Raw genomic sequence first — 24,663 nt, forward strand, 5'->3', positions numbered from 1 at the left:
GAACCTTAGGTATATTCAGATTCTGGGGTCTGTTGTTTACAAATTAACATATAATAGGATGATGTCAGCTCCATTTTCTTACAGTCTTTATTGGCCCTTTGCATAGACAGATTTAGTGAAGTAATTTTAACTCTGTAACTCAAGAACAGTCTCAAACTGGATTAGTTTTGCGAAGCTGATAAAAGTTTGATAAATATCTGAAAACATTTTGGTATGTAATATATTACATTTGTTTTTCAGCAAAGAACATCTTGCATGATTTGCTTTGATCCATGAAGTTGTAGACCTGTTCTCCTTACAACCAGCAGAACCCAGTGTTAGTTCCAGTTCTTGGTTTTCCCACCACCTTTTCTAGTTACGGACAAAAGAACGGGGGATGTGATCAGACAGATGGACAACCAAAAAGTAGAGCACACAGAAGCAAGAGATCTCCCAGTTTTCCCCAAATTCCTTTGACGCATTTGAGCCTGAATATGAGTTTACACTGTTTTACTTATGACTAACACTCTCCATAATCAGTCCCTGCACACCGGCTCAGGAGACCCCTGGCTGGTCTTCTCGGCTGTTTTCCTTGGCCGCTCGATCTGCTGATGGAAAGATGGCTCTCAGTGAGGTCAAACTGAGGTTTTGACAACACGAAATGAGGCTGCGAGGGATGACAGTGAATTGACAACCACAGTTCCATGGCTTCTGTTTTTGTGGGCGAAGATATTATGGTCACCATGTTTATAACCCAAGGACATTTCGTGACCAAGAGTGCTTGAAACCTGTGCCAAGGTATTAGTCAATGAACTATTTTTGTCAATGTTTGAAGGGGTTTTCACCGCCTCAAGAACATTGTGTACCTGACATCTACCCTTGTAAGATGCAGTTTATTGGGAAACATTGTAAATCAGAAAGGTGAGAGTCACAGTAAGAGGATATCAGTTTATCACTAACACTAATTGAGATGTCTACAGCTTAAAATGTCTGTAAAGGTAAGTATTTCAAGCAGGTAATAATAACTAATAATAACTTGTGAATACAGATTGGTTCAGGGCTGGCAGCTGTAAAGTTCTCCAATCTTGAGGTCGGAGGTCGAGGGGCAGGAAGGGAGGGTCGCTTGTCTCAGAACAAAAGAACGATGCTGGAACGTCACGTGTCTGTGACACATGATCTGCGTACTGTATTTGTGGTGTGTTGTGGACATAAGATGAGGGGATGTGTGTATGTGAACCCCTGTGACAAGCCTGTTTCTTGTAGTAATGATGGAGAGTTTCCCTCCTTCCTCCCAGAATAAATAGCCTTCCTGAGGCATTGTGGGATATGAATGGCAGGAGGAGATGGGTGGGATGGGAGTGCTTATATTTGTGTGATACAAGGAGCAACTGACTCAGACTCAGAACAAAACTAACATGGAGACTTTAATTTAATTTAACTTTTTTGCTGCCTGTGTTTTTCTCTTTGTATAAGACCACCTTTGCACCTTTTGAGTTCTCCACTTAGTATGTTACATTTTTATCCTCTGCTCTAAAACTTCAAATCTGACCTCTGTGGCCACACTTCACCGTTAGGTATTGCTTCTTTCTCTTGCCATCGGTTGCTCTGTGTGCGCAAGTGCATGTGTGCGCTCATACGTGTATTTGTGTGTGCCTGTCTGTGTACCGTAGCTCTGCTTAGTGCTATGCTGTGAATATGAAATAGGGCAGCTAGCATCTGCACTGCAGGCATCCCGCTCTGGCCCCCACACTGTGCCTACTGCTCAGTGCAGCTGGCCAGCATGTAGAAACACAAGAGCGTGCGGTGTGTGTCTGTGAGTGAGTGTGTTTTGTATGAGTGAGTGTTGAGGAGGAAGAGGGTTAAGTTTACTTGTGTCTGTGCCTTTTGTTTGTGTGGGTTCATCTTGTTTCTTCTTCTTTTGGTTTCTGAGAGACTGTTTGTGTTTACCTGGACGAGATTGATTTCCTCTGTCTCTGCATGCGTGTTTGCCTTCACATTTGCCCGCATGCTTGTTGCTACATCTTTATCTGCCCCTGTGCATCTGTATTGTTAGCCTCTCTTTTATCTATGTGGCAGTTTTGTTTATACACAAACATAACCCAGTAAAGATTCCAAAATTGGGTTGACCTTTCATTTAGTCTCTGTATAAAGATATTCCCAGTAGGGCTGCAACGAACAGTTATTTTCGTTTTGGACTCATCTTCCAATTTTCTTATGGATTCATTGACCTAAGGTTTAGAATAGCTTGTTAGAAAACGCGTGCCATCCCCACTTTGTCCGTTTGTAAGGGCAAGATGAACTCAAAGCCCCTGAAACACAAGAAAGGCAGGAAAGAGGAAGAGAAGCAGAAGTAGAGACAGGAGAAGAGGAGCAAGTGAAAGATGGAGTAAGGAAAGAGGAGAGGAGAAAGAGATGGAATCTGTGACAATCAGCCTTTTGATAAACATTGTCTCTGTGTCAACTGAGGACACAGACAGAGAAAGCAATTTGAGTTCTCCCTTTGCTTTTCTCTCCCTCTCCCTTTCTGTGGCTAATATGAGGAGATAATGGGCCATTGACGCAGAAAGGGAAGACTTAAAAACACCTTAGTCATGACTGGGCTGCCACTCAGTGCCACTGATTAAATTACCCAGATGAAGCGGAGTATTTATCTAAGCACAACTACAATCCATAAAACTGCACTTATTGTGCCCAGCTGAAGATGTCAAATCACTGTCTGCACTTCTTTGTGGCAGCGTTGTGTATATAGAGCTGGAATGCTGCAAACATACAGTAGAATTTATTCAGGGATTTTAATGTCCTACATGACATGATAGAAGTTGGAACTGCAGTCGGGTTTTGAGTCGGATCCTTTCTCTTTGTCCGACCGCTATGTCAGAGCAGGGTAGAAGTCTGGACGAATCAGTGTAGTAAGACTAACAAATATTCAGAGATGATTGTCTTGAACCAGTCTCAGTGTAGGGTTGATGGGCATCGTCCAGTGTGACTGCAAGGGACAGAGAAGGTGGCTCAAAATGGGACTGAACTTGTAAGTGATCGCTCAGCAGGAGCAGAAAATCACAGTTCTCCATCAAACATCATTTGAGTCAACCTGGATCCACAATGGAAGAACCATTTTCTCCTGATCTGGTTCCTTTTTTTGATGCATGTGTCTCTTTAGGCATAGCACAGACCCATCAATGAATCACTGACCTGATATCAGCTCAGACATGGTACTGGGTCTCTTTGACTGGCTAAAGTGTTATGAAGAGACTTCTGCCTCCTCCGCTGTCTGTGTGTGTGTGTGTGTGTGTGTGTGTGTGTGTGTGTGTGTGTAAATGATTCTCGGTAGTTGTGATGTGAAGGAAAATCATGAGGCCAGTGATGCAGGTGTCTCGCTCTCTAGATGGATGTTCCCTCTCTGCCTCTCTCCATCACCTTCCCACTGTCACCAAACTGTCTAGTCAGCAAAACCCTCTGGACCTCTCCCTGTGTGTACACGTGTGTGGACTCTGTATGTGTGCGTTTGTGTATGAGAGAGAGACTGTTTGTTAATCTCAGTTATCTCTATGACTGTTTTGTCTACTCCTGGTTTTCTGTGTGCATGTGTGTTAGAGAGAGAGAGAGAGAGAGAGTTTGTGTCGACTGCAGCAGTGTCTGCATAAGCTTGTGTTTGTGGTCCTAGCATGTCTTTGTTTCCGCTTGTGTATTTCATGTTTGCATCTAGACGTCAGAAAAAGTGCAGCCAGCAGCAAATGCTGTGGCTGGTGGCAGTGTGACAGAATTAAAGATGTGGCTCGGAGGAAGGGAGTAAAGGAGGGTAGGGGGGTAAGGAGCTGGGATGAAGGCAGAGATGTGGGAACAGAGGGATGCAACAGAAGAGGGATGAGGATGGGTGCGCGGGGAGGGTAGTAACAGTGGATGTGTTGGAAGAGAGAAGAATAAGGGAGTGGCGAGGAGGGCCATCAGTGGGAAGTATTGATTGTAGCTCCCTCCTGAGTGTCTGTAATGAGATCTAGTGGCTGTGGCTTTCTGGAGGAGCAGATTTGTCACCTGGGGCTAGAGACTACTGCTGGGCGGGACAGGGGGAGAAGGAAAACAGGCAGAGGAGGGTCAAAAAGAGGAAAGGAGGAGGCAACAGAGGGGAATTAGTCAGGGAGAGGAGAGAAGAGTGCAGACCTTAAAGGAATACAGAGATGAAAAGAATTTGGCTTTACGATAAAAAGACAAGACACAAATGATGACTAGAGGGGAATCTAAGAAAATGCCTGTTGGGAACATGCAGCTAATTACTGCAGACAGTCTATGTCTGGACTCATCTCCATGGTAACAAGATGGGCCAGCAGGGCTGGCCAGCGCACAGGAAGGCACAGACAAGGAAATCAATAAACAGACAGACAAAGTAGGGAGCAAAACCATACCCATTAAGCCAGATTCACCCTTTCATTTTGCTGTCTACATGTTAGTGTGTGTATATGTATGTGTATCAGTTCATGCTCACCCGATGACCCTACACTGAGACATAGTTTTTGTTCCTAGAGCAGCTGTCGATAACAAGCTAACCTTACATATAAAAGAGGACTGACTGGATGGGGAGACAGCAGATCTCAGATCAGAGAAGGTTGCTGCGGTCTGAATGTTGCTAGTTTGAATCGTGCAACAGTCAGGAAAGTTTGGCCTCTCTTAGTGATAACAAAGAGACCTCTGCTCCCTCAGCAACTACTGATGAATTGTCCTTGAGCAAAGCAAGAAACTTCTCCATCAACCTTTTTAGTGGCCAACAGCAGCAGAAGAATGTGATTATACTTGGAAGCTGTTATAAGAGAGTGTGCTAGACTCTGTAAGAGTGAAGCAAGACACTGAGAAAGACCATGTGTGCTTATTCAACCGTGGACATACTAAGACACTGCAGGTTTATTAACAGGCTTTGCTCACAGCATTAGAGCTTTCTTACCTACATGAACAGACCTTCTGTTTTTTTAATATTGGAAGATTGACAGAGGGCTACTGTTTATGTAAGTGAGCAACTAGACATGTTGAGGCAGGTATGTGGAGATATGGAAGGGGTCTGAGTGTGTGTGTGTGTGATGGAGAGAAAAAACAAAATCTCTTCTGTACCCGACTTGATGGATTCTAATGAAGAGGTGACACAGAAAAACACAGATTTTTTTGGAAATAGGTCTGCAAACATGGCATTTTCACCACAATGTGAGTAGGTTGAGGAGGTTTGGTGTAACACTAAAAAGGAATAGAGACCGCTTCATGAACTGTGTGTGTGTGTTTGTGTGTGAGTAAGAGACAAGCCCTGTTCTCTTTCAGTCAGTTCCAACCATCAGTAACCCAATATAGTCTGGGTCATTTAGCCAATAGGACGTGTGCACGCACACACACACACACAGATACTTTGAAACAATGGAAACTCTCTTGTCAGGGTGGCCTGACTTTGCTTTCCTTATTGTCACCAATTGTCTTTTATAAAAGACCTTATACTGAAGGCTCTTTTTAAATTTATGGTTGGCACTGTTGGTTTTCCGCTGACATTCCTATTATCTAACATGGATAAACAAACATTACATGAAAGTGCCTATGAACATCTGTAAATTGACTTAATATTTTTGTGATCATCTAAACTGACTCTCAGTCCTGTGCCGTGCATCACATCCACCTTGAACTTGGCAAATGTGGCAAAAACAAACTAATCGTTTTCCAGTTCTGATGGACAATGTTTGACATTTATGGTTGTCTGCGTGTGTTGGTTATTTTCCACCTGCAGAATACAATGAGGTTGATAAAGCCATCGTGACCCAGTGACATGAATCAGAGCAGTTTCCTGGCATGGTAAACCACCCAGTCTCATTACTGAGTGATGAGTGTATGTGTGTGTTGTTCAGTTGCACATAGCTGATCCACGTTAGACCTTGTGGACGTGCATAAATGTCTTGTCCAAACATTTACCATTTTGGATTCAGGCTTCAGTGTGTGAGTCATACGCACACTGTAAAGAGACACCACAGAGTGTCATGGTCGTCATTGTCTTGGTGACAGTTTCATAGGATTATATAAATAGAGCTGATAGAAAGGAAGGAAATGCGGTGATTCTTCTGAGCATTGATTCTTTTCTGTTATCTGGGAATTTGCTTCACTTATTGGTAGTGATAGACTCTCACAGCTTTGTAACAGCAGGGCGGTATCTTGATATTTGCAAGTACACGAGTAAACTCATAGACGCCTGTTCCTGTGTTTGGAAAGTTGCTTGCATAATGGCTGCTTTTTATGTCTGTGTCAATAACCCTGAGAGGGAGTGGCTGTTGCAGGGGGAGGTATGACTGTCTACTCTTCTTTTCGTCCTTTGATATCGGTCAGAAAATATGCACATATTCAGAATTGCAGATAAAATCTAGAAATATATTTTGTTGTAACCCCACTTTCACTTGTAATTCAGTAAATGTGCAGTGTAATAAATCGCATACTTTCCAACTGCTGTCAGCTTGCACCGCATTATACTCACCAAAATGTTAACACAAGTTTAAAAAAAAAGGTAAAGCAAAAGGCATGAAATACTTAATAATAAAAAAAATAGCAAAACGTGCAGTGGTAAAACTATACAGACAACACTAAACAGATTTGCCACTGAGGTTAATAATTGCATTATTTTTACTAGTTATTAACACACCAAATCAACTCCTCTGTCCAATGGGTAACGATAAGAACCTGCTAACCTATCTTTGAACTCCTGTGAGGGGTATTGGCTGGAATCAAATCAAACTCTTACTTAAAGGTAAAACAGTGTCATTCTGAATTGGAAAATTCATCCAAGCCTTATCTTGTTACTGTTACTCCTTTCTGTTTTCCTCCCACCTTCCTCCCTCACTGTCAGCTCACCTTATTACCCCTCTACTCTCTGTCCTCCCCGTCTCTCCTTTTGGCCATCAGAGTGAACTCAAATAGACCTTTGCTTTAGCGTGTGTGTGTTTGTATATGTGCGCTTTTGCTTGCATGTATATTGATGCTTTTGATGACAGTATCACTCTCTTCACCTCCCTGCGATCAGTGTGTTTTTGTTTACCCCCCCCCCCCCCCCCCCCCCCCCATCTCTACCTTTTGCTCTCTCAGGGCGAATGTCTTACATCAGATCACTCGAAGCATTTATAGCAAAGCTTTTGAAGCTTAGGACTCCCACTGTGGCCAAATATAGTAAACTTGAATCCAGCAGCCATTTGTGTGTGTGTGTGTGTAAATGTGTATGTGTAAGAGGGTGGATGAGTGTGTGCGTGCACGTGTTCTCCTGAGTAAATGGCTCTGGGGTAAAAACGTGTTTGTTATTGTTCCAAGCACTTTGCCTGTAGACAACACTGCCAATTAAAGGGGAGGTTTTATGTGTTAAGAGCAGGAAGTGTTATCGTGTGTGGCTGCACGCCATTGGCTGCCCAGCGTCTCCCATGTTCCTTCCCTGGGGACTGAGCAGCCAGGGCTCTTTACTGCCATGGCCAAATGAAAGGTAAACACAGCACACCTTTGATCAGGCTTTGCATTTAAAACCCTTACTGGAACTATGCTTGTGTGTGTCTGTGTGTTTGGAGGGAAGTGGCAAGCAAATTATTGAATGACACAGTGAGGTTTACGTGTGTGTGTGTATTTAGCTTAATGGGAGATAAGCCCTCCAGGATGCTACTACCTCCTCCTCCTCCTCCTCTTGTTGTTGAAGCATGAGTGAAATCATCCCTCCATCCATGGCTCCTTCCCTCCATCCCCCCATCCAGCCAGCATGAAAACAAAAAAAGGCGTTGTATGAATGAAAGTGGGAGGAGCCGAGTGGCCTAGAAAGGCAGGCAGGCAGGCAGATAGAGAGCTAGATAGTGGTGCAGGGCAGGGTGAGGCTGTGGTGGAGAGGAGGGATAGAGAAGAGGACAGTGGAGCAGGAGGAGGGGATGAATGAGTGAGCTGACTGGAGCATGTTTGGCACAGCAGCTAGCTTGTATAGCCCAACGCTAGCGTGAGCAGAATGGGGAATAATGCTGCTGCAGTAGTGGTGTTATTCTGCTGTAGTGTTCCCTGCTGAGACCACTGTGCTGGGATCTGATAGAAACAGGAGAGAAAAAGGGTAAATCGCTAAATATACTTGATGTAAGGATGAATGAAAAAAATAACTACAAGATAAAATGAAATAACAGGGTAGTGCACTGATTTATTACATGTTGCTGTTAACACAGGGATGTAAACAACAGTTCATGAGTATGTCTTAAATGGATTTGATCCTATCTATTTTGGCCTCGCTCAAGTCTTAAGCTCATTGTAATTGACCCAAAACAGCAGCAGTAGATTCATCTTCCCAGGCATGCTGGCTCCTTAGCTGCGTCTGCCCCCTGTCTGCCCCAGCAAGGCCAGGGTTAACCCTGGGCGTCTCTCCTCCCAACATGGAAGAGGCCATTGAATGGCTGCCTCCCCCAGCCAGCGAACACATTGGCTGAGGCTGAGGGTGGATCTTGGGCTGGAGCAGCACTCTGGCATGGATCATCAGCCTGGAGCTGGATTGCGGAGCTATCTCAGCCCTCCCTGCTTTGCTATGCGATGCCGTGGTCACAGCATGTACACACAGAACAGACAGAGGAGAGGGGGAGGGCTGGAGAAGAGCTATGCATTTTTCTCTGTGGGTCAGGGACGACTGTGTGCAGTGGTGGGTTAACTAGCTCATAGTAAAGAAAATGCAGTGGAGCGACCCCTGCATGAACTACCCCAGAAGGTCAGAAATGATGTTTTTTCTACATTAGGCAGTCTCCCTCTCTGCAGTTTTGACCTCCTGTCCCTTTTGTCATTGTTCTTTCTTTTAAATTCATTATCCCATCCCTCTTCTCCCCCTGCCACAACCCCGTATGTCCTCTCTGCTTTTACTCAGGCAGCAAAATGGGCAGCCCTCCCATGCAGGGGGGGGGGGGGGTCCTAGTTGTATCCTTGGCAGTGAGAGCTCATGTGATGTCCTCACAGAAGTGGCATACCACAAAGGCGAGCATACTGTGCCCTCATTGCACATTTCACCTATTTAACAGTGTGATGCCCGGCTCTTAACACTGTCTCTTCCAATTTTGTAGCTGCTAGGGAACCGTGATTGTGCTTCTTCTTTGATTCTGATTTTAACTCTGTTTATAGTAAGGATAAGTTAGGAAAAGTAGACTTATAAAATCTTAGAAATGGTCATAGCTTGTTATTTGACCTAGATCTGCTTCTTGCCCCGACACTCTTTGGTTCAATTAGCACATGATATCAAAGCTGACAGTATAGTGAGAAATATGGTGAGAGACGGCCATTAACACAAGGGGTCATGAGGAGGAAGCCCAGTCGGATGTCAGATATGGCCTAAATATTAAGCTGTTTCCAAGACGTTAGATGTTTGAAACTCTGATTGCCGTGTAGGTGTTTTAACATGTTCACTAATTGAAAATCAAGACTGTAATCTTACTTTGTCATCTAAAGGTGTGAGTGGCTGATAAATACAAAAGGCTTGATTATTTTATGAGCCAATATGTCATTTTAGACACTTTAGATGTTTTTTACCTGCCAAAGTGGATACTAGACTAAAAATGAACTTACAGTCGCGGTAGTTACTTACCAACCTGTGACTTATGGTGAGTCCCTATCCTGTTTGCACCCGGTCAGTGCCTGGTATAAGGTGAAATCTGATCAGTCTCTTCTGGCTCACTGACAAGGCAATAACAGTTAGTTTATTAGATCATTACAGGGCATAGGTCAAACCTGACTGCTAATCCAATCACAACTGACACACAATTGAGGTTCTTTGACCAAATGCTGTTTCTCAAAAGGTCAAATGACCTGACAAACCTAACATGAGACAGTGACATGCAGTGTTTAGCCTACTTGCAATTAAAGTTGTTTCCATTGAACTCCAGACTGCCACTACTGGGTGAACAGTGATATCGCAGTGTAACATGCAACCACTTAAAACAGAGGGGGAGCTCATTCTATTGGAAACAAAGTTAGTGATGTAAATATCAGAGCCAGCAATCCATCACCCAGCAAGGAAATCACTGATCTTTTCTGTCTGATTTTTTTTTTACATTAGTTTGACCTTTTCATAAGGGTCATAAGTTTTTCAGTCACAGGACTGTGCTGTTCCTGATGTCAGTACACCGTTCCCATTTTCTGCTGGAACACCCATACCAGTAACACATTTAAATGGCAATAAGGAGCCAAAAGGCCTAGCTGAGAAACCACCTCTTTATAGTACATTCAGCCATGTTCATGTGTGTACGTGCACTCCCTCCTTGCTCTCAGATCAGGGCAAACCACCACTTGGTGGCCATTTCCCTTCTTGTTTTAATGTTTTGTGAGACGGAGCGATGGAGAGAAATATCCCTGCCTACGCACAGCCCCATGCTGTTTATATTTGGTGTTTTGTTTTGTCCAACTGCTCCAACTCATCTCCAAATGCCGTGTAATGCCAGTCAAATGAAAATACTACAGGGGGCCAGAATAAAAAACAACATGGCAAACCTGATATTAATCACCTTTTTCTCTTTTCTCCTCTCCTTCTCCTTCTCCTCAGTGTGCTTGGACAACTGTAAGCATGGTGCGTGTAGCCTCCAGGGCCAGTGCTGCCATGACCAGTGCCTGGGCGGCTGTTCTGAGCCAGGCAACGCGAGTAGCTGTGTGGCCTGCAGGAACCTCCAGTATGGGAACACCTGTGTGGAGAAATGTCCTCCTGGATACTATGTCTTCAGGGGCTGGCGCTGCGTCAGCTTCTCTTTCTGCCAGGTTGGTAATTACTGGAATTCTTAAAGTGAACTCATATAATATTTAGCACAGACACTGTAAACTCATGCACTACTGTAAACAAACATGTTTTACATGTGTTGTTTTTGTTTTCAAATCCAGGATCTCCACAACCAGTGCAAGATGAATCAGGATCGGGAGTCAGGCTGCCATGAATATGTCATCCATAATGGGGCCTGTATTCCAGAGTGTCCTTCTGGATACACCACTATAAACTCCACTACGTGCGTCTGGCTGACACACACACACATGCACACACACACACACACCTTTATTGCCACCATCAACACTGCCGTGTTAATGATGGTGGCCCATCATTACATGATCAGAGATGTAACTGTCACCGTCAACAAATCAAGTAGATTGTGGTCACTGAACACACTCAATAACATTTGCACACAAGAGATGATGGCATTTGGAAGTTGATCAGACAGAAAGGAAGAAGTATTTTTCCCCTGTGGAAAGTCTCTCTTGTGTGGAGAAGCGGCTGGGTTGGTGGGAACAAATTCTGAAGAGACGCAGTAGATGAGCAAAGAAAAGGGCAAAACATCAGCTGCTCCTCTGCTTGTCTTATTTACCCTAAGCAGTGCTGGAAATAACACATAGGCTCACAATTAATTTGTGTCATTGCGGACAATCAGTATGATTATTTCAAATATTTCACGTTAAGCTGCATGCCTTATTTTGTATGTTCTTATTCTTATTAAGTACAGCGTCAGTTATACGAACAGTCAGCTAGTGTGAATACTGTAAAGCCCATGAGCTAACGTTCTTATTATTTAGTAGAAGGTCATACTCTCTCTTTATTGCTACTGCCTAGTATTCAGAAAAGACCACAAAATGGCACAAATGAATACAATTATGATATATATGACATAAAAGAACAAAACGTTTTCCACAGCAGTTTATAAAAAGTTTTGTAAGCATTTAAGTATGCAGACTATATGCATATTTTTTTAACTTGTGCTGCTCATTTTGTGTTACCTACAAAAACACTTTCTGTCAGCATGGAGCAACTTTTTGAATCATACAAGTGCTGATTATTTTGGAAACAGCCTGCAAGGGTGCACTGGAGTGAAATAATGTGACTGGGTCTTTATGTACCCAACAGCCAATTATTTTCCTATTGAAAGGATTATTCAGTAGTAACCTGAGCTCAGCTTTACAGTCTGTCTGGGACCTGTTTACTTAGTCTGGTTGAGTGGTTCACACAAGATTATTTTGTGTGAAATAATAAGCATATCGTAAGCATATCGAACCTCCCACATAAAAGTGACAGCCAAGTGCATTGGATGTAAAACCACCCTAAAAAAAACTGTCTACACCTCACCTGGTCCTGTTTAGCTCACAGCTTTGTCTGCTTGTGCAACATGCAAGGGCATGACCTTATTTAGCTTTCTTACTTATAGTAAAGTGGGGTAGAGGAACATCACTAGCTTCCTTATTTAGCCCCTGTAGCTGTTGCTGCCAAGTGTGTGTTTTGAAACCACTACTGTTTGCATGCTTTCAAAACACATACATACGTTTGGGCAATGAGGATAAAACATTTTCCAGTAGAAACATGATGTATGAATCACCCCTGTTGTCTGGGCTAGGCAAATCTGACAAAACAGCTATGACAAGAGCTGCCAGGATAGTCTGTAGTTTAAAAAACATTATTACATGCCAAGCCACATACTAAGAAGAAGCAGCGTTGTGTTTTTAAGCTATTACAGAAGTCTTTGCTGGTATTAGAGCATTTTTGTTGGTTGAGAATAATTTGTGTAGAAGAAAGACAGATGAAGAGTGAGTGAAAAGAAGCACAGAGAGGTGTATCTGAGTTTGTTCTTATAAGAGCAGGTTGTGTGCTGGAGATGTCTGCGTGAATCCACAGGTGGCTGGATGATTGATGGTGTTTGTGTTTATGGTGTACCTGTATGTGTGGATGTGTGTATTTGTGTGTGCATATATTTGTATGCGCGTGGGCATACATGCATTTGAGTGTTTATGTGCACAGAACGTGTTCCTGACAACATTAACTTGTTCCCACCAAAGTGTCGAGTGGTCGAGTTACTTTTTCCAGGTGCAGGCTGAGGGAAATGTCCACTGTGTACAGATAGAGGTGTATATGGTATATATAGATGTATTTATTAAGTAAATAACACACACGTGCACAGAACCTTTAGTACACTCAGCGGAAATGGTAAGGACATTTCAACCCAAAATGACTTTCTAGAAATGTATTTTGTGTGTGTGTTTGTGTGTGTTTGTGTTTGTGTTTGTGTCTGTAAGAGAGAGATTGACTTTCCCTTGCATGCTGCCAGCCTGCAGGGATTATCAGGTGCTTAGACAGAAAAGAACATTGCTTTAAGTCTCAGTCATACACCCTGAGGCATAAGACAGAATGCCATCCTTTATATATATGTGTGTGTGTGTGTGTGTTTTTGTTGATGTGTGCGTGCGTGCACAGAGATATATGTCACATTATGTGATAAACAAGACTTTTCTTTTCCATTGGGTTTCTGTTGCACTTGCAACATCAGGGCCTCTGTATGTGTGTGTATGTGTGCTTTTCTGCTATGGTTTGCTTATAGCAAGAAGAAGCGTCATCACAATGGCTGAACCAGGCAGAAGCTACACCCAGACAGACATACACACGCCCAGATAGGCAGGCAGACGACACACTTTGTAAAAAAAACACACACACACACACACACTCACACACACCAGTGAGGACTGAAAAGGAGTAAGGATGTTCCACAGTAGCAAAAATGGAAACCCAAAGGTTTACATCATGGTTTTTCTGTTGGATAGTAAAATACCTCCCTTTGATATCCTTATGTAGTATTATCCAAATTTGAGCATATATAATGTTAGTTTGAATATTTACAATGCAAAGTAATGAGTATATATACAAACAACAAGAATTAATATTTTGAGGAGCCAGTTGTCACTACAAGATCAAGTGTCTCATGAATGTAGAACTGTGAGGTGAACCGTTTGAGATGTTTTTGAAGAAAGAGTGTGCTTTACCATATTTTAATCATGTACCTTTAAATTCTACACATTGTGGCTGCCTCCTCTGTCTCTCCTTGTCTCTTCAGACAGGTAGCTGTGCTCTCTTGACATTTGGCTGTCCCTCACATCTACTGTATGAAAAGAGTTTGCTCATTTTTCCTGGAAGCTGTGACAGCACAGTAGTACAGCTCTGTGTCCGTGTGTGTGTAAGTGTGCACTCACACGGCCCAAAACCAAACCCAAGCGTCAGCTGCGGCCTCTGTTCTAGATGGTTCTAGCAGACCCTGGAGTCACAGAGTTCAGCCGGACAGATAAACACTGTCCCTTTAAGAGCTGCCGTTGGACCCAGCCTGTCTGCCTGTGTGTCTGTGTTTTTCAGTACAACGGCCCAAAACATTCTCTCTTTCTACACTGCAACTAGAGCGTTACTTTTGAGAAGCTGAATATGCGATTTTCCATGTGGAAGAAAAGAGAGAGAGAGAGAGAGACACACACAAAATATCCTAGAGTTTCTCTTCTCGCTGTTGTTCCGGAGAGATCATTACATTGAGTTTCCACTCGTACAGTAGTCATAGAGGGGAAACAATGATTTGGTCTCTGAATGATGTAAATTATTAAGAGCTTGATAAGATGGAAACTAGGAGAAGCCAGGTGTATGTATGTAATGGGTCATTTGGCGCTCTGAGGGTGGACAGGAAAAGCCAGACAAGGACCCAAACATCACCCCTGGGAGTAAGTGTTGCATGTCACTATGGTGAATGGCATCTATAGTGCAGCCTAGCTTTTTCGGGGGAAAGTAGAGGCACGATTTGGATAAGAGTGTGCACTTCTGTGTGTGTGTGTGTGTGTGTGTGTGTGTGTGTGTGTGTGTGTGTGTGTGTGTGTGTGTGTGTGTGCGTTGTTCCTGGAGAGGGGGATTATAATAAGAGTTGCATAAACATAGAATTAAAACAGGGTGAGCTTACAAATGGCAGTTCATGCAGAGCTTGCAATGGGCCCCACAGTGAACAACAGCATGCTTTGTTAGCTGCTCCCTGGGCACAGGGGCTGCTTTATAAAGGTGCCTGTTAACGCTGCTGTTTGATGTCATTGTCACCTCAACTCTGATCAGACTGCTTCAAAATCCACTCTGATGGTCCAGTGTCGTTCCTTGCCCTCCTCTGATTTATAGATCGATTTTTAAAGAAAGTAGAAAACTTTGACCCAACTTTCATGTCTCTGTTGCATGGTCACCTCACTTTAAAGCAGCCCGTTAGACAAACGCTGGTGGGTGGGTGTGTGGGGAAAGCTGTCATTCCGTGGTGTTAGGAGCTATATGTTGAGGTCGCCCACCAGCCAAAATAAAGCATTTTAGTTTATGTGTAAGGCAGCCCTTTGTGGTTAGGGATGTCAAGGCTGGAAGTGGAATTAAAGAGAGGGATTATGTTCTTTCGAGAGGGCTTCAAAAAAATAGTGCTCATTTGTGAATGAAGCGTCGGTTCTCTTTTCTCTCTGTGGCGTGTACCCGGCTGCTTGCTAGACAAGGCCTGCCTTTTGAGAATGAATTTCCTGAAAGGCAGCACTATCAAGGCCTCATTGCTCAGAGTGAATGTGTGTGTGTGTGTGTGTATGTGATTACGTGCACAGGCACATGTTTGCAGGGAGAGGACGCAACTCATAGAGCTGAGACAGGGAGAGAGAGAGAGAGAGAGAGAGAGAGAGAGACAGAGGAAAGCCTGTTGGGAACTGCAGCTGGTGTTTCAGTCATGCTGTTTTTGTTGTCTGTGATTGTGCATCCGTGCGTGCGCGTGTGTTGCATGTGCGACAGAAGTCATTGAAGCAAAGGATGAGAAAGCTCTCCCCTCTATTGCGCAGTGCTAATAAAAATGAAAGAGGCTCAGATATGGATGAGAGATTGCATAATCTAATTCTTCTCCTAAAAGCCTATGGATTCATTATGGGACTTAACAAATTAATTGAGAGAATTATACAGATTCACCTCTGAATACATCAGAGCTCATTCGTTGGACTGCAAGGTTCTGTTCGAGAGTTTGTGAAACCATACACTCTGTAGTGCTGATTTTTAGGTAGTTTATTTTCTCAGGAAGGAAGGAGGTAAAAATAAGATTAAGCACATCACATACTTAAATATTAGGCTAGATATCTGCCTGCATTTAGAGGGAAGAGATTCCAGAAAGTAGAAGAAATGTATATCAGTCAAATTCCTCTCAACAGATTCAGCCTTGTTGTTTGAATATGCCATGTCATTCCCGGTCCCAACCCACGCCACACCAGTGCGTCACTGAGCATTCCTGCCTCATACCATTCAGTCCTGCTCCATTCCATTTCTGATATCTGCACGCAGAAACATTTATGGTATTTTTTGGTTTTCTTCCCTTAGAAACTAGGTTGTTGTTTTCTTCCACTGAGGGTGTTGCTCTGGAGTATTTCCATGATGTCTCCTAGTGTCCAGACACTTAGCTTGTCATGTTAGAAATGATTGTGACATCGGTTGTTGGCTCGCATGAACATTGCAGCCTTAGTTGTTTTGCAGCTTTGGGATGTATTGAGCAGTGTAATCCCATTTTGATTAACTGCATATAATGTCCCTGCTTTGCTGTATTGATCTGTATAAGGCTCTCTGCCAATAATTACTGCATTAACAACAAAGTTTTTTTTTTCATGAGAAACACACCTCACCTCATTCATTAGAATGTTGATGTTGTGTTGATGACCCTAAAGTGTGTTTGTATCTTTGTGTGTGTAGGTTGACCTGTTCACCGTGTGAAGGCCTGTGTCCTAAACTGTGTATGGGAAATAAGACGATTGACTCTGTAACTTCAGCCCAGGCCCTGAGAGGCTGTACTGTTCTCCAAGGCAATTTGATCATCAAGATTCGAGGAGGGAGTAAGTACTACCACACCTCAGCTACTCCTGTGCCTATTTGTCTTTATATGACCATCTCCCTGTCTTCTGCCATCACCTAGTGGCTATTTATAGAGAACTATAAATGACCAACTGTCTATCTCCTCACAGATAACATAGCTGCTGAGTTGGAAGCAAGTTTGGGCCAGTTAGAGGAGATCACAGGCTACCTGACTGTTCGCAGAGCATACGCCCTGGTTTCTCTCTCCTTCCTCCGCAAACTACACATCATCAGAGGGGAGCATCTTGAGACAGAGTAAGTCCTCTCCTCTCCTCTTCTCTCCAGGGATATTGTTTTAAACAAACAGGGTATCCTACATTGTATTTAATTTCTTTATGTGTCTTCCCCCTGTCTCTCTTAGTATTTATGCCTTCTACGCGCTGGACAACCAGAACCTACGAGAACTGTGGGATTGGTCCAAGCACAACCTGACCATCCAGCGTGGCCGTACATTCTTCCATTATAACTCCAAACTTTGCATGTCTGAAATCAGAAAGATGGAGGAGGTAACGGGAGCCAAGGAGCGCAACCAAAAGAATGACATAGCTGTACGCAACAATGGGGACCAAGCCTCGTGTAAGAAGACTTTGATTGTCATTTTTAACCACTTTGGTTAAAACCATAATGGTTTTGCCTGTACCTCAAAAGCAGAAGCAGTAATGTGTTGAAGTTCAACTGTTCACTTCTCTTTTCCTATCCTATGTTTTTGTCCTGTAGGCGAGACCAAGCTGCTGAAATTCACTCTGATCAAGACCACATCAAACATGATTATGTTGAGGTGGGAGCCCTTTTGGCCCTTAGATTTTAGAGACCTGCTGGGATTTATGGTTCTCTATAAAGAAGCGTAAGTATTAGACAAAGATTTTTCTTTTTCAAACCATATCATAAAACATACTAAAGTTATATTGTAGCAATTAGCCACATTGAGCAAACATATCAAAAGTTAGAGGATTTCAATCTGAAGCTGACTCTGAGTAGCTGGTTCACTCTCTCTGACCACTTCCCTTCCATCTGCTATAGGCCGAATAAGAATGTGACAGAGTTTGATGGCCAGGACGCGTGTGGCTCTAACAGCTGGGCAATTGCTGATGTTGATCCTCCATCCCGTTCCACGGATGTCAAGAAGGCGGAGGATCCGGGGCACCTAATCCGACCATTGAAGCCCTGGACCCAGTATGCCATCATGGTTAAAACCCAACTGTCTGCATCTGATGAGCACCAGGTTCATGGAGCCAAGAGTGAGATCATCTACGTCCGTACCAATGCCTCCAGTGAGTTCTGTTTACATTCAGTGTCACTCACCACACCACACTGTGCTGTGCCTTTGAGGCATAACAAACATGCTGAATGCGTTTCCTTCTTCATAAATCACTTGCAGCACGTTTTCCATATTTTCAACCTGCATTGTTTACATCTATGTTTGCGTGGTAGCAGTCTTCTTCCTTCCCACCTTTTCCTGGGCATCACTGTGTTTCTTGGCTTGTTACCGCCACCAGCTGTCAATCATAGGAACAAAGAGAAATCCTGCTAGGAATGTGAACAGAGTCCCCACAACACACATGCACATAGATGTGCAAACAAAACAGGGACTTAATCAAATCATTTCACTATACAGTAGTGCCACAGACAGTCAAGAACCCTAACCCTGACTCCACAAGTTCTGGAAATGATAAGCAATGATGAAGTGATGAAATGATTAATTTATTCAGTTATAAATCATAAAAATAATATGGTATGAATCATTTTATCTGGTTTTGCGACGATGGCGAGGTAAAAAGCTTCTTGTTACAGCTTGTTATTCACCAGAAATCCACACTTGTATTTATTTGATTGGTTAACACGGCACCTTGTCGGATGATGTTTTCCAGTGCCCCGTCTCTTTGAAATGAATGAGCGGTCTGTGTTTTTCACTAGGGCTAAAGTCGGTATGGACGAATCCTAATGTCATACAGTGCCCATTCTGTCCTTACTATTGTCTTGCTGTCTTCCTCCTTAGAGCCCTCAGTGCCTCTAGACCCCATGTCCTCCTCCAACTCCTCCTCCCAGATCATCCTGAAGTGGAAAACTCCAACCAGTCCCAATGGCAACATTACCCACTACCGTGTCATCTGTCGCAAGCAGCCTGAGGACAGCGACCTCTACAAGTTTGACTACTGCCTGCAAGGTCAGTATCCGCAGGCTGTGGCATTTGAGTCTGCCCATGGAACTGTTTGCAAACAAATCATCTGCTGATCATTTCACATTTGTTTCTTTGGCTCTCCCTCACACCTCTTTGTCCTGCCCAGGAATGAAGCTGCCGTCTCGTACCCCGACCCACCTGGACAGTGAGGATGAGCAGAAGTGGAACCACACTGCTGAGCCCCCCTCAGGGGGCGGGTGCTGTGACTGCCCCAAGACAGACAGCCAGCTAAAGAAGGAGCAGGAGGAGATAGAGTACCGCAAGACCTTCGAGAACTACCTCCACAATGAAGTCTTTGAGAGCAGGTATATGTCTTGGATTGTAATTAAATGTTACAGTTCATGATACAGGGTCTAGAAATTTGAGTAGCACTATTGTTTAAAATTAACAGTAATACAATTTATTTCACTTTTACTGTTGTTCATTTTATTATTGTAACTATGACAAGTTTACTGAGATCATTAGTGACTTTAGTCACTTTGAGTTCCCCCCAAAAAGTTCTTCAAGCTCCTACTTTCTCTTTTCTTCTTTGCTAGCACAGATGACTTAATGAGGCGTCAGCAGATGATTCAGAGTCTCGATCCCAGCAAAATCAGAATTTTGACAGTTTGTATTTTGAAATGTTTTCTTTCAGACCAGTTTTTTCACGAAGAAGTCAAAAAACTCTGCACCACCACCAAAAAATTTGTCTTTATGTGTTTAATGTTCAATACAGTCTGAAACATGCTAAAATAACAAATCAGTAATCACAATAGCAAGGGTATGTTTATGACCACGAAAACAAAGAAGTACAGGCCAAATTTAAGCTTCTTTCTTGTTACAGTGGCCACACTAAAGCACTGTACAGCAGTCTGGTCACAATTAATACTAAATGTGTACTTGTTTACGAAGCTTGTTTACATTCAAAACTAAGCACATTAAGAGTTACAGTGGCACCAAGAGGAGCATCTTGTGTGGTTTGTGGCCATGCAGCAGCAACACTGGAGCCCCTCTGTCCAGACTACATCACCCTTCTTTTGTCTCAACCAACATGATCTGCGTCTTAGACTCTGTGCCAACTTTGTCTCGTCCATCCGTGTGTGTGTGTGTGGGGGGGGGGGTTGGGGGGGCCTATATAGACCCTTGTTTTTGTTCTGGGCACTGCTGTGAGGGGCTTAGGGTGGGAGTTGCTGATTGTCTGTACCCCAGTGCCCCTACCCTCTTGCCTGACACAAACACACATAGTCTCTCCCTCTGCTTCCCTAGGGGAGTGATTACTGTGCCCATTATCATTCATGCCAGTCAGGGGTGCAGTCATGCGGACTGCCATTTGAACACACACAAACACCCAAACTCACACACACCTCAGCTGCATTTTGAACCCACGCCGCTGAATTGGCCAAGGTCAGCTCCGTACATAAAAGAAAACTCATGCTCTCTTTTTCCATCTCGCAAAGAGATGCAGGAAGCTTTGTATTTTTCTCTTAACTGATCAAGTATTTGTTCAGCATTAACTCAAGTCTCACACCTGTATAGTGAATGAGAGGCTCCAGCTTGAGATAAAGTGCCTTAGTCAAGGACATTTAATGGTGGCAATTTTTGAAGGAAAGAAGATAGTTTTCAAATTCATAAACAGTGATTCGACTTGATTTTTACACAAAGGTACACTGCATTACTTCTATGTCTTCATTTGGTTTGAGTTCATGTACTGTGTGGCTGACGTACATGGACAACCACTGAGAGTAAAGTGGACCTTACTCATGGGCACCACCCAGTGGTGAGGGTCGGTAGCTTTTCCATCGAACCAGTAGGAGGTATTAGTGGATAAATGTCATGCAGTCAAACTTGCCACACACTGGAAAGGTTAGTGTGAGCAGAGGTCCTCGCTGGCCTCCTCCGCACTACTGCTCAGTCTGCCATCTGCTGAGTCTAATTCGCATGAAATGCTTCTGACTTTGAGTTGATCATTTATCTTGGCTTGTCTGAGGCTCATGTAGAATCTTCAACAAATAACTTCTATGACAGCTTCAAGACTTATTTTCTCCAGTTTGCGTTCTGCCTAACATTTGCTAACCGACTTACCTGTCGCTCTGTTGCTCCAGACCATCGCGTAGACGACGCTCAGTGGGAGTTGCCAACACCACCCAAACCCCTCACTTCCTTACTACAGCCCCCAGTCTGCCATTTGGCTCCACCAAAGCCACCCCTGGAGATAATGACGAGGATGAGGAAGGATCCAAGGTCTCAAACACTTTATATTTTGTATACCATACAAATTATTATCTCTGAAAAAGATCTTATTGTTAAATAATGCAATTAATTTCGTCGGTCTCTAACTTTAATACTGTATCTTTTGTAAAGAGACTTTATATCAGATTATTCATCTTTTCTATTCAGGTGGAGCTGAAGGTGTTCTCAAAGGAGTCAACAGTCATCTCCAACCTGCACCATTTTACCAGTTATAAGATAGAGATTATGGCCTGCAACCATCCGACAGACCTGAAACGCTGCAGCATGGCTACTTATGTCAGTGCCCGAACCATGCCAGAGGGTAAGAACACATACAAATAGGTAACCTACAGTATCTTAAACGAATGCAGCCGATCCTATCCTACCCTACTTTCAAGAAGGTTATAAGTCAGTCAGTCTAATTGCCCACACTAAAAACAGTGTAGAAACACATTGTTTTATACTGTATATGTGTTAAATGTTTATTCTTTTTGTCTGGTACCTACAGAAAAAGCAGACGACATCCCAGGCCCTGTGACCCATGAGATAGTGACAGCTGAGCCTCCCTATGTGTTGATCAAATGGAATGCACCCCGCTCCCCTAATGGCCTCATCATCCTGTACGAGGTGTTCTACAGGAAGGTTGGGGACACAGAGGTCAGCATCAGTCATTGCCTGACTTTTTGGGGGGAAAATTTGGGGGAAGGAGGGGTCATGGTTCTTTTTTCATAAACTGAAGGAGGCGGAGGTGAGGGTGGGAAAGAGCCAGCAGAAATTATCTTGATATACACTGTAGGAAGGAGAAATACAGGGCTTAAAGGGGAGACAGGTGCTCAAGAAAACATGGATAAAGGTGAGAAGAAATGCAGAGAGAAGAGGGAGTAATCTGGGAAGACTAGGGAGTAGATGCAGGTAGGAAAGGAGACGTTGGCTGTATCTACTCAAATTCTGTTTGTTCCTTATATGGAGAGAGGAACAAAGGAAATATTTGTTGACAAATTCCCAGTGCTACCACTGTGTGTGTTGACGTCTTCTGCTGCGTGTGTTTGCATATTATTATTTCTGTGTGTTTGTGCCCATAAATGCTTGTCTGTGACAGTGTGAGTGTCAAAATGTGTGTCTGTGTATGTGTGTGTGTGATTGTGTGTGTGATTGTGTGTGTTGTTGTTGTTTACTTGCTGTAAATGTGTGAATTCATCTCTCATTGCTATTCATTGCTGCACTGCCTGACCCTAGGAGCCAGTAGCAGCTCTGTTACCATAGTGACAGAGGCAGGCAGGAAGACTAGAATGCAGTGGCAGGGATGGAGTGATCTCAGACGACATCTCCAGTGCACTAAGCTGCACTGAAAACACACCACTGACTAACACACCCTGCAGTGAAAACAAACTGATCTGGATGTTCAGAGCATGTCAGAGGTTCAGATTATTTGTTTGTTTTTCTGCACAGTTCTGGCATACACCCAGACTAAACACATACGGTGAATCATAGCAAATATTAACATGTCTTCAAGGCAGACCTCTGACTGCCCTTTTAATTAGCATATATGCTCAAAGATATGAATAATAAAACCCAGTATGTAGGCTTTCTTCATTGACATGTCACTAAAAATATGTATATATATATATATATATATATATATATATATATATATATATATATATATATATATATATATATATATATATGTTTAATTTAAGTTTTCATTGAGCATTGGGGACTGTAAATTTTGGACTTTCAATATAAAATTGTTAATACAATAAAATATTTAAACGAAAAATTGTGTTTCAGATGTAAGTGCACTAAAAAAGCATGACCGTGCTGTTGTGTATTGCTAATGTGCTAATGTATATTTAGTATTTCCAACAGTCTATGAATTTATTCTTGTTGTCTGAGATTTTTGATTTTAAGTGTATCCAATGTGTTATTTCCTAGTTGTATTAAATTCAGTTGTCAGCTGTTATTAGCTGTTGTCATCATCCCTCGTGGTTCCTAATACCAAAGTGCTTTTTTGTTCTTCCAGGTTCACACAGCTTGCGTGTCACGGCCGGCCTACCTCAAGTCAGGTGGCACAAAGCTTTCGCTTGTGCAGCCTGGAAACTACAGCGTGAGAGTCCGCGCCACCTCCCTGGCAGGAAATGGCTCTTTTACAGATACCATTTACTTCTTCATGCCCAACCGTAAGTCTGGAGGCTGTATCTCTGACTTACCTGAGCTCACCTGTATTGACAATCATGTATTACTCAGATGCATCTGGAAATTCGTACCTGCTTACACATTTACTCTATGCTGGTTAAAGTCCAACAAGCTTTTCACTTCAAAACTTTAAACAAAGTATGTTTTGTTTAGAAAAAAAAAATCTTATTTCATTTTTAATTTTATTGGACAGAAATGTGGAAAATATACAGAATTTTGTGGAAATTCTTTATTGTTCCAGAAAAACTGTACGATATTTAATAGCCAAGACCTCTTTCAGCTCTATTATTATTATTTTACACATTATTATTCTTTATTGCAGTTCTGTTTTTCATATAGTGCAAACCCCCAAGTGAACTGACTACTGATTTCTGTGTTTATTACAGCGGACCCAGGTTTAATTTGGATTGTAATTGGCCCAGTCATCTGCTTCATCCTGCTGCTGTTTGTGGGAGGTGGAGTTTTTTGGGTCTTTAAGAAGAGGTAAGAGCTTTGAGTGGCAGGCTTCTTATCAGATGGATCCTCTGTGGGACACAAGCTGTCCAAATAACACTCTATCACATCAAATAGGGAATGGTGCTTGTTTTGTTTAAATAAACAAGACAGAAGCAATAGGGTCAAGGCTTACAGGAGAAAGTTCATATCTTATTAGAGTTTTCAGTGTCTCTTATGCATTCTGTGTTTGTGTTACAGGCAAACAGAAGGCCCAACAGGACCTCTTATCGCCTCCTCAAACCCTGAGTACATCAGCGCTAACGATGGTAAGACAAGCATCTTAATAAAATGACCAAGATTAAGAAGTAAAACACATTTTGCTTTTTCTGCGTATCCTCAGATGATAGCCTGTGTGAAATCGTTGTAACTATATTCATGAACATAGATACTGCTTCACTTAATCAAAATGCTAATTTGCGTCTGTTTTGTGTAGTGTATGTTCCTGATGAGTGGGAGGTGCCCCGGGAGAAGATCACGGTGCTCAGAGAGCTGGGTCAGGGATCCTTTGGCATGGTGTACGAGGGAATAGCCAAGGACATCGTCAAAGGAGACCCAGAGACACGCGTAGCGGTCAAGACGGTCAATGAATCGGCCAGCCTGCGGGAGAGGATCGAGTTCCTCAACGAAGCCTCTGTCATGAAGGCCTTCAGTTGTCACCACGTGGTACGACAAGCTTTGCAAAAAAGCTTTTCAAACTGTTTTCCTCTCAGCTTGATTACTGACTAACAGGGACACTGAAGCAGCTATCAATATACGTGTGAATTACAGTATATTACAGTGTTATGTCATTATTCAGAAACCAGCATGAACATGTATGACTCACTGAATCATGATTCACTTGTTGTGTTGATGCTGCCATATTGACACACAATTTGACTCCCAAAACAAATGTTTACACTTGGTAAGCAACTGTGCCAGCCATCACTGTTTTTTTGAACAA

General features: G+C 43.0%; 1 protein-coding gene across 2 annotated transcripts in view; it reads left to right on the forward strand.

The window, feature by feature from the left end:
* The window catches only part of insrb (insulin receptor b), a 77,892-nt gene that overhangs the window by 43,460 nt on the left and 9,769 nt on the right, over positions 1 to 24,663 (forward strand). For both annotated transcript variants that reach the window (XM_041041031.1, XM_041041032.1), the window contains 16 exons: positions 10,517 to 10,725; positions 10,846 to 10,967; positions 16,487 to 16,626; positions 16,756 to 16,900; positions 17,007 to 17,221; positions 17,363 to 17,489; positions 17,666 to 17,916; positions 18,642 to 18,809; positions 18,931 to 19,129; positions 20,906 to 21,044; positions 21,201 to 21,354; positions 21,541 to 21,689; positions 23,056 to 23,212; positions 23,615 to 23,711; positions 23,922 to 23,989; positions 24,157 to 24,386. In XM_041041031.1, coding sequence (XP_040896965.1) covers positions 10,517 to 10,725; positions 10,846 to 10,967; positions 16,487 to 16,626; positions 16,756 to 16,900; positions 17,007 to 17,221; positions 17,363 to 17,489; positions 17,666 to 17,916; positions 18,642 to 18,809; positions 18,931 to 19,129; positions 20,906 to 21,044; positions 21,201 to 21,354; positions 21,541 to 21,689; positions 23,056 to 23,212; positions 23,615 to 23,711; positions 23,922 to 23,989; positions 24,157 to 24,386 — 2,570 coding nt within the window. The remainder of the gene's footprint in view (positions 1 to 10,516; positions 10,726 to 10,845; positions 10,968 to 16,486; positions 16,627 to 16,755; positions 16,901 to 17,006; positions 17,222 to 17,362; positions 17,490 to 17,665; positions 17,917 to 18,641; positions 18,810 to 18,930; positions 19,130 to 20,905; positions 21,045 to 21,200; positions 21,355 to 21,540; positions 21,690 to 23,055; positions 23,213 to 23,614; positions 23,712 to 23,921; positions 23,990 to 24,156; positions 24,387 to 24,663) is intronic.

Source organism: Toxotes jaculatrix, chromosome 6, assembly GCF_017976425.1.
Source record: "Toxotes jaculatrix isolate fToxJac2 chromosome 6, fToxJac2.pri, whole genome shotgun sequence".
NCBI classification, from domain to species: Eukaryota; Metazoa; Chordata; class Actinopteri; family Toxotidae; genus Toxotes; species Toxotes jaculatrix.